The sequence below is a fragment of the Artibeus jamaicensis genome, unplaced genomic scaffold (assembly GCF_021234435.1).
Source record: "Artibeus jamaicensis isolate MK-2021 breed Jamaican fruit bat unplaced genomic scaffold, CSHL_Jam_final scaffold_847, whole genome shotgun sequence".
Taxonomy (NCBI): Eukaryota; Metazoa; Chordata; class Mammalia; order Chiroptera; family Phyllostomidae; genus Artibeus; species Artibeus jamaicensis.
The window spans coordinates 14,448,166-14,462,185 of record NW_026522057.1 but is presented as its reverse complement, the minus strand read 5'-3'; the positions used below and the strand labels follow the sequence as shown (position 1 = coordinate 14,462,185).

Here is a 14,020-nt window from a genome sequence, read left to right as displayed (position 1 = left end):
CAGTTGCTCCTCATCCACCCACTATCTATCTGTGTACCCACTTATCCAAAGTTATCAGAGGCCTCCTTTGTGCCAGGTGCTGTGCTGGGTGCTGTCGATAAATCATGGTGAGCCCTGAGTGAGTCTAGTGAGGAAGTCTAACAGTAACAAATGCTTACACTAATCATGCATCTACTATAATCGTGATCAATTCTTGGAACATAAGGTACCGGCTGCTGGAATAACGGAGTGTTGCATTAATTAATTTATTTTTATTGATTTGAGAGAGAGATATTGATTTGTTGTCCCACTTACTTATGCATTCGTCGGTTGATTCTTGTATGTGCCCTGATGCAGGGGATGGAACCTATAACCTTGGGTATGGGGACAATGCTGTAGCCAATTGAGCCACCCAGCCAGAGCAAGGGTGTGTTTTCATTTAGACTGGGGGCTCAGGTTTCTGGAGAAGTGAGATTCGAGCTGACTCCTAAAGCAACCAGAGTGTTCCAGCCAGAAGGAAGAGCTTGTGGAGAGGCATTGAGATTGGCAGGCACTTGGAGAGTCCTGGGAAGGAAAAAGAGACCAGTCAGTATAGCTGGAAAAGAGTTGGGGGAGGGGAAGCAAGGTAAAATAAGGCTCTGGAGGTCTGAGTAGGTTACTCGAGCCTTGAAGGCCAGAGTAAGCAAGTAAAATTTTATTCTAAGTGTGATGGCAGCCACGTGGGGAGGGGGGTCAGGGAGACTTTAAGCAGTGTTGGTTGGAGGTGCCACTTGTGGAGAATAGACCGTGGACACAGGGCAGGAGTGGACACAGGGAGATCTGTTCGGAGGATCTTGTAGGTGCCCTTCAGCCTGAGGGTGGCAAACTAGATGAAGAAATTAGATGAGGAGAGGGGGGCCATGTGGGTAGACAGTCATGAACAGACTCAAAAATTAATTAGAAGATAGAATCTACTGGCTGGCTGGTTGCTGGATTGAATGTGGGAGGTGGGTGAGGCAGACAGAGATTAAAATTAAGTCATTCCTTTATCGGACAATTATTTATAGAGTCCCTCTAGTTGCCAGACATCATTCTAGAGAGACTATCTGGGTTCAAATCCTGGCCATCAATTGCTAGCTGTTTGCCTTAGGCAAGTTATTCAGCCTCTCTCTGCCTTGATCTCTTCATCTGTAAAATGAGGATCTTAGGAACACCCAAGAAGTGTTGGCTGGGTAGCTCAGCTAGTTGGGACTTTATCCTGATACACCAAGGTGGTAGGTTCTATCCTGGGTCAGGGCACATACAAAAATCAACCAATGAATGCATAAATAAGTACAACAAATTCCTCCTCTCTCAAAATCAATACATTTTTTTTAATTACCAGAAAAAGATTGTTGTAAGAATTAAATGAGTTAACATATGTAACACGGTGGGTCTGGGTGCTTGGGGCTGGGTACCTGGCCCAGCTTCTTGGAGTAACCAACCTTCATTTCTTTACTGGCCTGTAATAGAAAATTAAAACAGGGTGATATGCTAGGGTAGTGGTTCCCACACTTGTCTGTCTGCACGTTAGAGTCACGTAGAGGTTTTTTTTTTTTAATTTCATAGTTCAAGCTGCACCCCAGACCAATTAAATCACAATCTCTCTGGGTGAGACACAGGTTTCTGAAGCCGTGGTACATTTTGAAGCCTCCAGGTAACTTCAAGGTGCACATAAATTTGGGAACCACTGAGACAGAGAGGAACAAAGAAGCCTAAAGTGAGCAGTCAGGGAGGGCTTCTCTGAAGAGGTGACATTTGAATGGAAAAAGAGTGAAGTAGGAGCCATCATTGGAGAGTCACGGGGGGAAAGCCTTTGGGGAAATGTCTGGCCTGGGTACCTGAATGCCAGAAGGTGCCTTTGCCTGAAGTGGGGAAGATTGAGGGAGTAATGGGCTTGAGGTGATGGGTTCCAAGAGAATGGGTGAGAAACTGTGGCTGAGTGAAGACCCTTTGCCTCTTCCTCACATTGGCACCTGGAGCCACTGAAACACACTGTGCTCCTGGCAGATGGGTGCTCTGTCCTCCTTACAACCACCCCTTGAAGGAGGCAGGGAAGGGCTGTCCACTGGCCAGACAGAGGCGAGGTAGAGGCCCAGACAAAGTCGTGCAGTAAGGCTCAGGGGTGGTAGCCCCAAGTCAAGCCCCTGCCTCTCTGCCTAGGGCTGATTTCTAGAGGCCTCCCTGGCCTTGACCTGCTCCTCTCCCTGTTGGGGAGGTCTGGTGCTCCATCCAATGGGGGGGTATGGGTGAGTGGGGGCTGGGTGCCATCCTGGACAAGCATGTATGTGCAAATAGAACAAAAGCAGTAAAATTGTACCAGTTTGGGGTTTGTGATTATTCATCATGGTTGGGCTGGCATTTCCCTTAGTGCTGGTTACAGGGAAAGAGTCCAGTAAATACATTCTGGGACAAGTTCTCCTACAGGGCCACTCCTGCATGCAGTGAAAGAGCCATTGGGGCCTGCCAGCCTCTGTCTGGGCACTGGAAACCCCACTAGGAGCTGGTGCTTGGAGCTGGGAAGTTGGGGCTGGGTCTCTGGGGCTGGGTTCTGAGGGTGGATTGGTACTTGGGGCTAGGAGCTCGGGCTTGCGTCCTGGAGTAACCAAAGGCTCTGTTTCTTTACCGGCCTTATACAAATGGGCCTGACCCTAACTTGACTCTCCTTTCTGTGGCTTCACACCACATGAGAGGGGTGTGACCCTGCCTGTCTGCGCTCTGCTCCATGGAGACCCCCAAGGGAAGAGGACTAGAAGGTGCTCTGGGCCTCTTCATGGGGCCTCATTCATGGGGCCTTCTTGGGGTCCTCTTCCTTTTTCCCTGGGCCAGGAAGCCCATGCTTCCTAATCTTCACCCATCCCCCACAGCCATCTGCTGAAAGGAAGTGGTTCTTCAGTTCTTCACAGGAAGCCACAGGCCTCCTTTGCTTCAGCTTCCTCCAGTGCCTGTTGACCAGGCATTCAAATGGGAATTAGGAAGGCATTCAAATGGTCCCACCTTCAAGGCTGGGCCCAGGGATGCTCTGCTCCCAGCATAACCTCTTCGGATCAGCCAAGTGAAGCGTGTGTGTGAAGTGCTTCTCTCGTTTTCTTTTAATCCCTGTGGCTCAGGTCTAGAAGCTCAGGCTGTGGCCCTGGAGGTGAGACCTTCTTACAAAGGGTCCGAAAGGCCAAGCTCAGGAGTTTGGAGATCCCAGAGAGAGGAGAGGGCAGGCCCTGCAGGGTTCCTCGGGATCGACCACTGTCGTGCTCTTCAGGAGCTCCTGCTGCAGACGGGCAGGGTTGGGTTCATTTCAGTCTCCAATATCCCTGATGGGGCCTGGCCCAGGGAGGGCTGTTGGTAATTGTGGAGCTGCTGAAGGACGGAGCAAGCTGAGGATTTCAGGATGGGATTGCACTGTCACCTGGTGGTCATACCAGCACATAGCACCATGGAACTGTGGGAGGTCTGCCAGGGCCAGGAGTGAGCTGACTTTCAAGGGTCTAGGGAGGATCTTAAAGAATAAAAGAAATCCCCAGATGGAGGGACCTTATTAAAGAGTGTGACAGCTTAATGTGAGCACTTAGGAAAGGTATTCTAGGTCTAGATGAGATTCCAACTCCTCCCCTCCTCCATTTTACAGTCTGGGACACTGAGGTCCAGGGAGAAATGACATGGACGGAGGACCTCAGCATTGTTTTCCATCAGGTCAGCCACACGGACGGGAACTATTGTCAGACTTGTCTTTGAGTGTGACCTCAGAGTGAGGAACTGCCCTGCTAGTTTCTTGTCACTCCCATTCGTGACCAAACATGGCATTTCTCAGCACTGTCATCCACCTTAGTACCAAAGTTGGCAGCAAGATGGCTTTTGTCAGCCCTCGCTGGCATAGCTCAGTGGATTGAGTACAGGCCTGCAAATCAAAGGGTCACTGGTTTGATCCCCAGTCAGGGCACATGCCTGGGTTGCAGGCCAGGTCCCCAGCGGGGGCGGGGTGGGGGGAGGCATGTGAGAAGCAAACACACACTGATGTTTCTACCCCTCTCTTTCTCCTTCCCTTCCCCTCTCTCTAAAAACAAACAAAAAAAAATGGCTTTTGTCAGCTTCAGAATTAAAATTCACTCTCAGAGGCCCGGATCTGACAGGGTCAGGGGGATTCAGAAGCATGTGTTTCGTGCTCAGCAATGTCAGAGTAGGAAGTGTCCTGGAGAATATGATATTCAACCCTATCGGTTCTTACAAAATGAGGAAGCTGGAAGTCAGGGAGGACAAGTAACCTGCCTGAGGCATCCCACCCTGGAGCTGGGCCAGGGCTCAGCTATGCGTTTTTCTGAAGGCCGTTGCCAGGGAAGAGTCTAAAAGTGCATTAGCATCTCCTGACTTGTTGCACCAGTGAATTCTGTTCTGTGTTCGTCATTCTGCCTACTTTGCAGACAAGGTGATTGTGCTTTGTGAAGGCTGACAAGGTCCAGGGCAGGCAAAAGGAAATAGGGATGAGGACGTGGTGGCAGGGAGGGAGAAATGGGGTCATGGATACTTTTGGGAGCTCCCAGTTTGTGCAGTGTGGGCTCCAAGTAGGTAAGAAATGGGTCTCTGTCCTGGCTGGTGTAGCTCAGTGGATTGAGCTCGGGCTGTGAACCAAAGGGTCACGGTTCGATTTCCAGTCAGGGCACATGCCTGGGTTGCAGGCCAGGTCCCCAGTGGGGGTCATGTGAGAGGCAACCACACATTGATGTTTCTTTCCCTCTCTTTCTCCTTCCCTTCCCCTCTCTCTAAAAATAAAAAAAAGAAATAAAAAATTTTTAAAAAAGGGTCTCTTCCACTGTTATGTCCTCAGCATTTGGCACCGTGCCTGGCACAGGCCAAGTGCCCAGTAAATGCCTGCAAAATAAAGAAGGCAAGGAGCTATCTTGCACGTGTCCAAAGGGACCTTGTGGTCAGTGGAATCTCCCCTTAAAGACGAGTCACTCCAATGCCATTTAGCCTGAAAACTGCTGAGGCCTCAGATCTACAATCCAGGGCACAGCTGTCCATCTCTCTTTGGCCTTGACGCTATTCAAGTGAGTAGGCCACCAAGGGAGTAAGTGGAGGGTGCTCACCCTTGGGAGGAAAGCAGAACAGTGTCTGTGAGCCCCAGAGAATAAACCCTGACTCCAAAGTTAGGTGATCTAGTTCCTGGTTGGCATTTGGCTGTTTCCTCTTTGCTTTATGCAAGTTCCTAATCATAATAATCACTGACATTTACAAAGTGCTCACTATGTGCTGGGCATCATGCTAGATGCTCTCTGTTCATTAATTCATCTGATTTCATAACAAAATCCCCATGAGGTAGGTGTTATTATCATTCTCAGTTTACAGAGGAGGAAACTGAGTCACAGAGAGGGGAAGAAACTTGTGGGGGCAAGAATTGAACCAAAGTCTGTAGAACTCCAAAGGAACTTCCCTAACTACTATTCTCCATTGCCTCATTTCCAAACTCTTCTGTGCTAGAGAATATTGAGTGAAAGGTAAGGGCCTGTGTTTACTTGGACCACAGTGTTAAAGGGGTTACAGGTCCCCCTCCCCTACGCCTGCCTGGTGGTGACAGTGGGCATTATCAAAGGAGCCCCAAAGAAAGAACAAGAATTCTGGGTACTCCTTTCCATGAAGATTGGGGAACATGTAAGGACAGGTAGATGGGAGTGGAGGCGACTAACCTCAGTTTCAATTCTGCCCAGATACATTGAGCACCTACTGTGTGCCAGGCATCTTCTGGGCACTGGAAGAGAGAAGACATAACTTATACACAGTGCCCTCTGTGAAGGGGCTGAAGGACATACACTTAACATCTCTGGGGTGTCAAGCCCATAGACAAACAGGGGTGCAGTTAATAGGCCTCAGTAGAGCATGATACTTGAGACCCTACCTCTGTCTGAGGACGGAAGTCCACTCTATCACTCCCCCACCCTGCCATGAATGGCCCTACCCAGGAAGGACTCTGTTCAGGTTTGTATCGTAAGTATCAGGTTAGGAGACTCAGCCCAACTTAGTTCTTGGTTACAAGTCATGGAGACAGAATTTGCGCAGCAAGATGGTGCCGCCTGTGCACCTTTTCTACAAAGTGCTTCTCTGAGGGCCTGGAGCAAACCAGCTGAAGCAACCAGTTGCCATCTGCAGAGATGGCACTGGACCTGAGGGCAGGAGAAAGCAGGATGGCCCTCTTCCCCACCCATCCATACACATTTGTGTTTCTTTTCTTTTTTTTTTAAAGATTTTCTTTCTTTCTTTTTTTTTTTAGAGAGTAGGGAATGGGGAGGAGAAAGAGAGGGAGAGAAACATCTGACGGCTGCCTCTCACATGTGCCTTAACCTGGGACCAAACCAGCAACCCAGGCCCATGTGCTGACTGGGAATCCAACCTACAACGTTTCACTTTGTGGGACGACACCCAATTAACTGAGCCACACTGGTCAGGGCCATCCATACACATTTGTGATGGAAGAACTTCTGGATTATAAGGGAGGACAGCTGCCTTGGCCTTTTTGTGACAAGGTTTTATGGGTCACACATGGCCATTTCCCATGGGTGCAGATCTCCTCAGATGGGCAGGCACTGAGGCTGGTGTCCACTCATAGACCAGACCACAGCATGAGTCTCTCTTTCTGCCAGTGATGGAGCAGCCCTACCTTTATTGACATTTGATTTCTAGGGTCTCTTTGACCTCAGCCTGCCTAGGTTCTGGCACTCCGCTTCACCTGGACGGGCCTCCCAAACTTCATATCTCCCCAAGGGCTTTGGCTGGCCTTCCCTTCCCACTCAGAAGGCATATGCTCCCAATGCAAATTGTCTCTCCGATCCCAGAGTTCTCCGAGGGAAGGAAGGCCTTGCTGAGCCCTCTGAAAACCGCTGTTACATACTCTGCCCAAGCCAAAAGCCTGGCCTTCTCTTCTCCATCAGAGGGAGGCGACTCTGGTGCTTCTTCAGAGAATGGAGATCTTGTGTCTATGTTTCTGCCTAATCAGAGAAGTAGCTGGAAGCTTCTCTCACTGAGAACAGACTGAGCTCTTCTTCCCCAGTGCCACTGTGGAATGCAGCCTGAGCCTTCCTAGTGTGACAGGGACAGCAGGAAGCTGCGCTAAGGAAGAGTCCCAGAGGGCGGAGTATCTGAGCCAGTTATGAGCTTCAAAAGGACATTCTAGGCAGAAAGGACAGAACATGCCAAGGCCCAGGGACAAAAATCAGCTGGTTGTATTCAAGGAGCTGTGGTTGGCTTCAGGGGAAGTGAGGGTGGGGTGTGTGGATGAAGTAAACCAGAGTAGGATCTTGCTGGGCTTCTCATAGCAAGGACAACTCACAGGAAAAGTGTTTTTTGAGAGAAGTTTATTTTCTTGTTCACCTCTCTCACCCACGAGTGTAACAGAGAAATCTGGACTGTAATGGAAAGAAAGATGCAGGGATGGGTGTCTTGGGAGCTTCTTACTCCTCTTCCTTTGACTTCTTGTTCTCTCGATACTTGTAGGCTGTGTAGCCTAGAACCCCACCAATCTTGGCCATGAGGGTACTGCCACCACCAGCCCCTGTAAAGCAAGTGCAGTCTGGCACCCTGTAGCCCAGACATCAGTCCTGGGAATCCCAAAATCTGGAAACCATTGCTCCAGTCCAACCTCTCCGTTCTCAGGTGGAGAAACAGAGGGCTGGGGAGGGGAGGGGACTCCCGCAAAGTGAATCCCATCACCCCCTTCCCTCAACTTGCCACCTCGAAACAGAGCTGTGTTTCAGAGATGCAAAAGACAAAATAACAACTCATTCTCTTCACTTCTGCAGTGAACACATGGTGTCACTAATGATGCTAATAACAGCTACCTTTGTGGAGACATCTCTGTGGGTGCTGGGGGGATTCACAGGTAAGGGGGAACAACAATCGTATAACACAAGGCTGCTCCCAGCCTGGCCCACACCCCTTACTTCCCACTGCTGGGGAATGACCTAGCCTGTGTCTTCCCCTCTGTCCCCTCTGAAAAGGGCTCTGTTCTTTTAGTCTGGTTCCTTGGGCTTTACCGTCCAGAATTGAAAGAAGATGGAGGCTTCAGAAAGGCAGAGAGACAGTTTGTCAGGGGTGGTTTTTCTCTACGATTTTGGAGTCCTCAGAGAGAAAGAGGGAGAAAGAAAAAGACAAAGAAAACAGTGGAGGGGAGAGGGACAGCGAGAAAGAGAGATACATAGAGATAGATATAATGTACATTTTTTTAGAAGGATCATTCTGAACTCTATATCTATTCCCTTCATGGTGTTGAGACCAGGGTTGGTCTGACATTGAATTGGGTTGTCCTGTCACTCTGGGTTTTTGCTACTCTGGGTATCTGAGATTGCACAGATTCATAAATGTGAAATTGAGGATGATTATCCTGGTTAACAGACGAGAAAACAGGCTTGCTGTGACTTGGTCAAAGTATCAGTGAGGCACCAGGCTAAACGCAAAGAATCAGACTGACTGGGTTTGAATCCTGGCTTTAGTGCAAGCCAACTGGGAAAGTAAATTATTGAATCAATTGGTGCCTCAATTCATCCACTGCGTGGTGGGGTTAATAAGAATACCCTCCTCAGAGAGCTGAGTTGGCCTGTGGAAAGGACTCAGAACAGTAAAGAGGGGGGCCATGTGGCACTGGTGTCTCTGTCCCGGGGGCCCCGACTCACCCAAACTCTGCAGCGTGGCCACCAGCCCTCCTGCGGGCACACCGCCCCCATTCGCCACGGCCGACCAGCTCATCAGCGAGGCTGCCCACGAGTTGGCAGCGATGCCAGCGGCGCCGAAGCCCAGAGCGGGCAGACCCATGGCCAGGAGCCCTGATGAAAGAGGAGGTGGTGAGGCAGCGCCCACGACCTGGGCCGCCCCACCTCCTGAGCTTTAGCCTTCCACACCCACCTCCTCCAACTGCTACGTAGGTCAGGGCGTCCCAGAATCCAGAGTTGCTGTCCTCCTGGGAGTCTTTTCTTGTGCTTGTTGGGAGAGCGGACAAAGTGGAGTGGAGCAGACAACAGAGTCCCCTACTCTGTTGCCCAAGAGCTGGGGAACAGCCCAAGAGCTGGGGAGAACCTCACAAAAAGGAAGAGACCTTTCTCCTAAGGCGTCGTACCTGGCACATAACTGGGATTGAACAAATGTCAGTAGAATGGAGAAATTGACAGAGTAAGATTTGAATCTGGGACTCTGGCTACGACAAGCCTGTGCTGTCCATTGTGATAGCTCCTCTCGTTCAGAGGCACGCACGCCTGAATCTCTAAACCAGGGGTTCTGAAACTTTCCCCTTCTTTCTACCAAAGTCCCCTTGCTGCAGGATCCTTACCTGCTTCCACCCCGCTGCAGGTGTAGAGTAGCAGGTAGCACAAGAAGAGCGATATCACCTTCTGCCGCATGGTGGCGCTACGCGCTGGCTTTGTCGCTGGACCTGGGGGAGGAAAAACGGGAGTGATCTGGAGCCATTTTTTGAGCCACACCCGCTCCGCTGTTTTCCCTTCCGATTGGAGGATGAGTCCATAAAAAGCAGCGAGGTGCTCCGCATCCCTGCACAGGGGATTCCATTTACCCACGGCCACGTCGGCGATGATGTTCCCGCCTCAGCCGGTGGTCGTGAGAATCGGGGGAGGAATCCTTCCGGTAAGGTGCCTGGCACGTGGCCCGGGCTGAATGACATCAGCTAGTAACCTTACTGTGGTTTCTGTTGTTGACTTTGTCGGACTTTGCTGTCACTGCCTGTGTGACCTCAGGGTAGGATAAGGGAGGGGGGGGCTTCTCTGGGCCTCGATTTACTTATTCCTAAGATGGGGGTATTAATAGAGCCTATTTTTAGAGGGTGACTGTGATTTTTAAACTATTCACCACTATGACCCTAGCACTTGGAACAGTACCTGTCACATGGAATTTTCTTTAAAAATGGTTGTTGATCCAATGCATTGAATGTTTACAGGCATCAAATATTGTCTTCACATCAACTTCCTTTTATAGAAAGAAAGCACCGAGGGGTTAAGGAGCTTGTCTAAGGTCACACAGTAAATTGTGCAGCCAAGACACACACTCAAGACTGTCAGAATTCAAAACCTATGTTCTTTCCATACAACACAGAGTAGGAAAATGCATGTGCCCCCACACTCACCTCTAATGTGATTTTGGTCAGCTCGATGCAATTTTCTTAAATTAAAAACTAACAATACCCTCCACCACCCTCAGGATCGAGTACTTACTCAGCATTTTATGGCACAAGGTCATTTATACCCATAACAACTGCACGAAGTACCTTGAGGTCCTGCTGTTCTCAACCATGTGTTATAGACAAGGAAACTGAAGCTCAGAGAGTTTAATATTCCCAAGTCTCCTCAGCCAAGAAGTGGCAGATTCAAGATTTAAACCTGCAACCCACTAATGCTCAAACCCACACTTTTAACAACCATTCCAGATTACTCCATTTATCCTTCAAGACAAACTCAGTGTCACATTAGATCCTGCAACCAAGGGGTTTCAGAAACCATGCAGTCCTTCAGCAGGTCAGGTAGCTTGATTATCATTTTGCAGGTGGGGAACTAAAGCCCCTAAAAGTGAAATGACAGTTAAGGCCATAGATGCTGACATGGTATCTGTAACCTGAAGTCTAAAGCTTCTTGGGGTTTTGCACCTCAACCCCCTAAAAGTCCCAGCCCTCCCCTCAGACCAGGCTTAGACTGGGATATTAAAAGTGGTCTCCCTGAGGAATGGGCATCCTGGCTTTCTGGACATGAGGCTCACAGGTAGGTAGCATGGCAAAGGGTGATTGCTTGACACCCATACCTCATCATTTCTGGGTTTACCTTGGAGGAGAGAAGAGAAGGAATCTTCCCGACCTTCCTGCCTGGAGCCTGCTGGTGGATGCAAGCAGCAGTGAGATGCAGCAGCTGCTCTCTCAGCCTGCAGGCTGTCTTTTTATAATCACATTCCAATTGTGCCCCGCCCCTCCCCCCCCACCCTTTGATGGCCAATCACTGTCTGAGTTTCCATTTCCTACCCTCTGCAGAGTTTCCTTTTCTCCTCCATCTCTCCTAACAACCCCTCTGTTCTCCCTGCTGGCAGAAAAATGTAATTCAAAGGGGACTTTTGAACATCCAGAGTAGGTCACACTACAGTGGGATCCAGGGTCCTGCTGGATTTAGTGAAGACCAACAACCAGTTCCTCTTGGGGCCCAGAGGCTTTTCACAATTGGGTTAATAATAACACCTACCATTTATTGAGCACTTGCTGCATGCCAGGACCTGTACAGAGTGCTCTATGTATATGATCCTTCCAATCCCACAATAATTTTGTGAAGTACCATATACTGTTTTTTTGAAATTATTTTAAATCCATATTAAGAGTTTATTCTGTCCTATAACCAGTTCAAATTCTCACATGACTGATGATTTTTCATGGCTACCAGAACAGGACTTGGGCTGGAGAATCCCTGCAGACACCTTCCAGAGCCCCTCAAATCTTGGTTTAGTCCACACAGTTATCATCTTTAGTTAAGATCTCTTCTAGATGGCCATTTTCTCAGCTTGCAGCTTTGAGGGAAGCATCCTGAGAACCATTCACCTTCTGAAAACCTAAAAAGAGATGTGGAGGCAGAGATAACTTTAATGCAGAAAGTTATTTACAATACTTTGCTGTGTACAATGCACACCCACATTTTTAGCCCAAACTTTCAGGAAAAAAATCTTTTGTTTTTAATTTTTAATTTATCTTTAGAAACAAAACCAATTATCATATTCCAGGTATTATTTTCATATGGATATTGTTATTGCTTTCTAGGGTTATACTTTTAATGCACAAGCATAAATAAAAGACTAAAAAACATTTATATAGGTATGGAATTACTACTATCCATATATAATGCACGTCCTTATTTTTCCCTAAAAAATTTGAGCAAAAAAGTGAACATTATACGTGGCAAAATATGGTCTTTCTTGTGGAGTTTTGACATTCCAGGCAGACTGGCCAGATGAGTCAGAAGGAATCTGTGAGGCATTTCAGGAATCATACCAGGAAGTACCTGGTAGGGATTTTTGCTTCAAGGCCTTTTCAAGGGGTCTTGTGTTCTCCTGCAAGAATATAGCCTTCTTTGTAGAACTAGCTACAGATATCAGTAGCTCTTTTTTTACTTTAGTGATTTTCCTGTAATGATAAAGCCAGTGAGCCAGGGACTCTATGGGGTCTCTGGGTGAAATGAAACCTTTGCTACCTCTGCCATTACCTGGGCAAGGCAATTTCCAAAGCACCTCTTCCGGTAGTCAGTTTCCATCCTGTGGGCAAGTTCTAGTCCTGCTTCTGTCATTTACTAGCTGTGTGGTCTTCAGCAAGTCACCAGTGTCTGTGAGCCTTGGTTTTTCATTTACCTTCATGTTCCCTCCTCTTGGCCATGTGTTCTCTCCCCTTCCATACACTGTTTATAATCCTCATTTTGCAGAGGAGATTAAAACTTGTGGAAATGAAGTCATTCCATACCATTGTTCTCAGCCTGCTGCTGGGTGATGGGCATATATGATAAGACTGTCGCAGGTGGGCATAGGTAACCAGGTTCTTAGTGATCACAAACAGTCAATTGAACTGAGAGAATTGATCACACAGAGAGTTTACAGCAGAAAGAGAGAGAGTAGATTTATTAGGGATAGTACACTCCACAGAACATGGGAGCAGGCCCACTCCAAGCAGAGACTGACCCTCAGTGGCTAGAGAGATTCTATTCTTATACGGCAGATGTTTGCTGGCTAGTTTTGGCGGGCTTTTATTGTGCATGTGCAAGTAGTTATATTATTTTAAAGCTACTGCTCATGTGGTCTCTCATAATTTTCCTTGACTGGCCACCAGGATGGGGGGGTCCTACAATGTTAATTTATTATGATGCTGTTATAATGAAGCAGGCCAGCATCTTCTGCGCAGCATCTTCTGCGAAGGAGCAGTCATGATTCACCGTCATTCAGTGCTTTTCCAGAAAGGAGAGGGGCAACCAGTCTTAGAACAGGGTCTCTGTCTTGAATCAATGTCCTTTGTCTTAGCCCTGAGGCGCCTCTAGAGTTTCCTCCTTCCCGACTATCTCCTGCCTCAAGACCAGTGAAGCTCATTCTCCTGTAGCCATACATCCTTTGCCGTAAAATGGGTCTTGGCGCTAGGTAATAGATTGAATGTTTTTTAAGCGTTTGGATGGTGATGCTTATAGGAGCACTATGGGTAAGAAATGTAAGTTCCAATAAGGATGAATCATTGCCTTCTCCAATGTGGAAGGGGGTGGATATAAGTGACCTGTCGTGAGGTGGCTGCCCGCTCTCCCTTGACCAATGGCACTAAACTGCTGCCTGCTGCTGGCTGGTTAGCTCTTTGTTGGCAGTTGCTAGATCAGCCTCAGTGAGAGGGAGACCAGGTTGTTGGGACCATTCATTGGTACCATGGCCACTCTTACGGGTCTTTTGCAAAACAATAGAGTGGCTAAGTTTAGAGGTTGGTTGACATCCGTAGGACAGGACATCTGACCATCAGGCTGGAGAGCTTTTTCCTGTGGTACGTGGTCTCTGGTGAGCATTAATGTTGGGACACAAAGATCTGCATGCTTTTTGCGCACTCCTGTAGCTTCATCCACATGTCCTTACCCAGACCTGCTTATCTCCAAAATTCCAATTTTGCTGTCTCTATGCCCTTGATCAACTAGCCACATCATTTGCCACTTACCAGGAATTAGTGCACACCTGAACCTCAGCCCATCCCTTTGTCTATGCAAAGGGGATGACAAAGTGTGCTGCTCACAGTTCTGTCCTTTGGGAGGATTTACCACTATCCTTCATGGCTGCCCCCAACTGGGGCCATAGTAGAGTGGTCCATTCCAGTTGATGCCAAAATATCTCATCGACCTATCTGTGAAATGGGTTTAATTCCTTCCCTTCTTTATCAGTTGGTTGCAGGGAACCCTCCATGAGGCTATAGGTACAGGTTAAAGGAGAGGTGTCAGATTAACAGATTTAGGTGCCCTGGGAGTCTGAGCTGCTGGTTCATTGGATTTACTCACCCCTCTGG

General features: G+C 48.3%; 1 protein-coding gene across 5 annotated transcripts; it reads right to left on the bottom strand.

The window, feature by feature from the left end:
• Positions 1–298: 298 nt before the first annotated feature.
• On the bottom strand, positions 299–10,904 carry IFI6 (interferon alpha inducible protein 6). Of its 5 annotated transcripts, none has more exons than XM_053660649.1 (8): positions 10,794–10,904; positions 9,861–9,948; positions 9,299–9,400; positions 8,878–8,952; positions 8,649–8,798; positions 5,673–5,734; positions 1,340–1,460; positions 299–543 (listed from the first exon to the last, which is right to left on the bottom strand). In XM_053660649.1, the coding sequence occupies exons 3-7, from the start codon at positions 9,366–9,368 to the stop codon at positions 1,371–1,373; spliced, it is 447 nt and encodes a 148-aa protein (XP_053516624.1). In that variant the 5' UTR covers positions 9,369–9,400; positions 9,861–9,948; positions 10,794–10,904; the 3' UTR covers positions 299–543; positions 1,340–1,370. The 5 variants fall into 5 exon arrangements, with proteins under 5 accessions (XP_053516624.1, XP_053516623.1, XP_053516622.1 ...); XM_053660648.1 differs by lacking the exon at positions 1,340–1,460 and adding an exon at positions 9,539–9,635 and having other exon boundaries at positions 305–543; XM_053660647.1 differs by lacking the exon at positions 1,340–1,460 and having other exon boundaries at positions 308–543.
• Positions 10,905–14,020: the final 3,116 nt, after the last annotated feature.

Excerpts from the sequence above, each read along its gene's own strand:
- IFI6 (XM_053660648.1), bottom strand. The coding sequence starts at position 9,368 with ATGCGGCAGAAGGTGATATCGCTCTTCTTGTGCTACCTGCTACTCTAC. Across the intron at positions 8,953-9,298 it reads CTGCAGCGGGGTGGAAGCAG|GCACAAGAAAAGACTCCCAG; the intron begins GTAAGGATCCTG and ends CTCTCCCAACAA. Across the intron at positions 8,799-8,877 it reads CTACGTAGCAGTTGGAGGAG|GGCTCCTGGCCATGGGTCTG; the intron begins GTGGGTGTGGAA and ends CTCTTTCATCAG.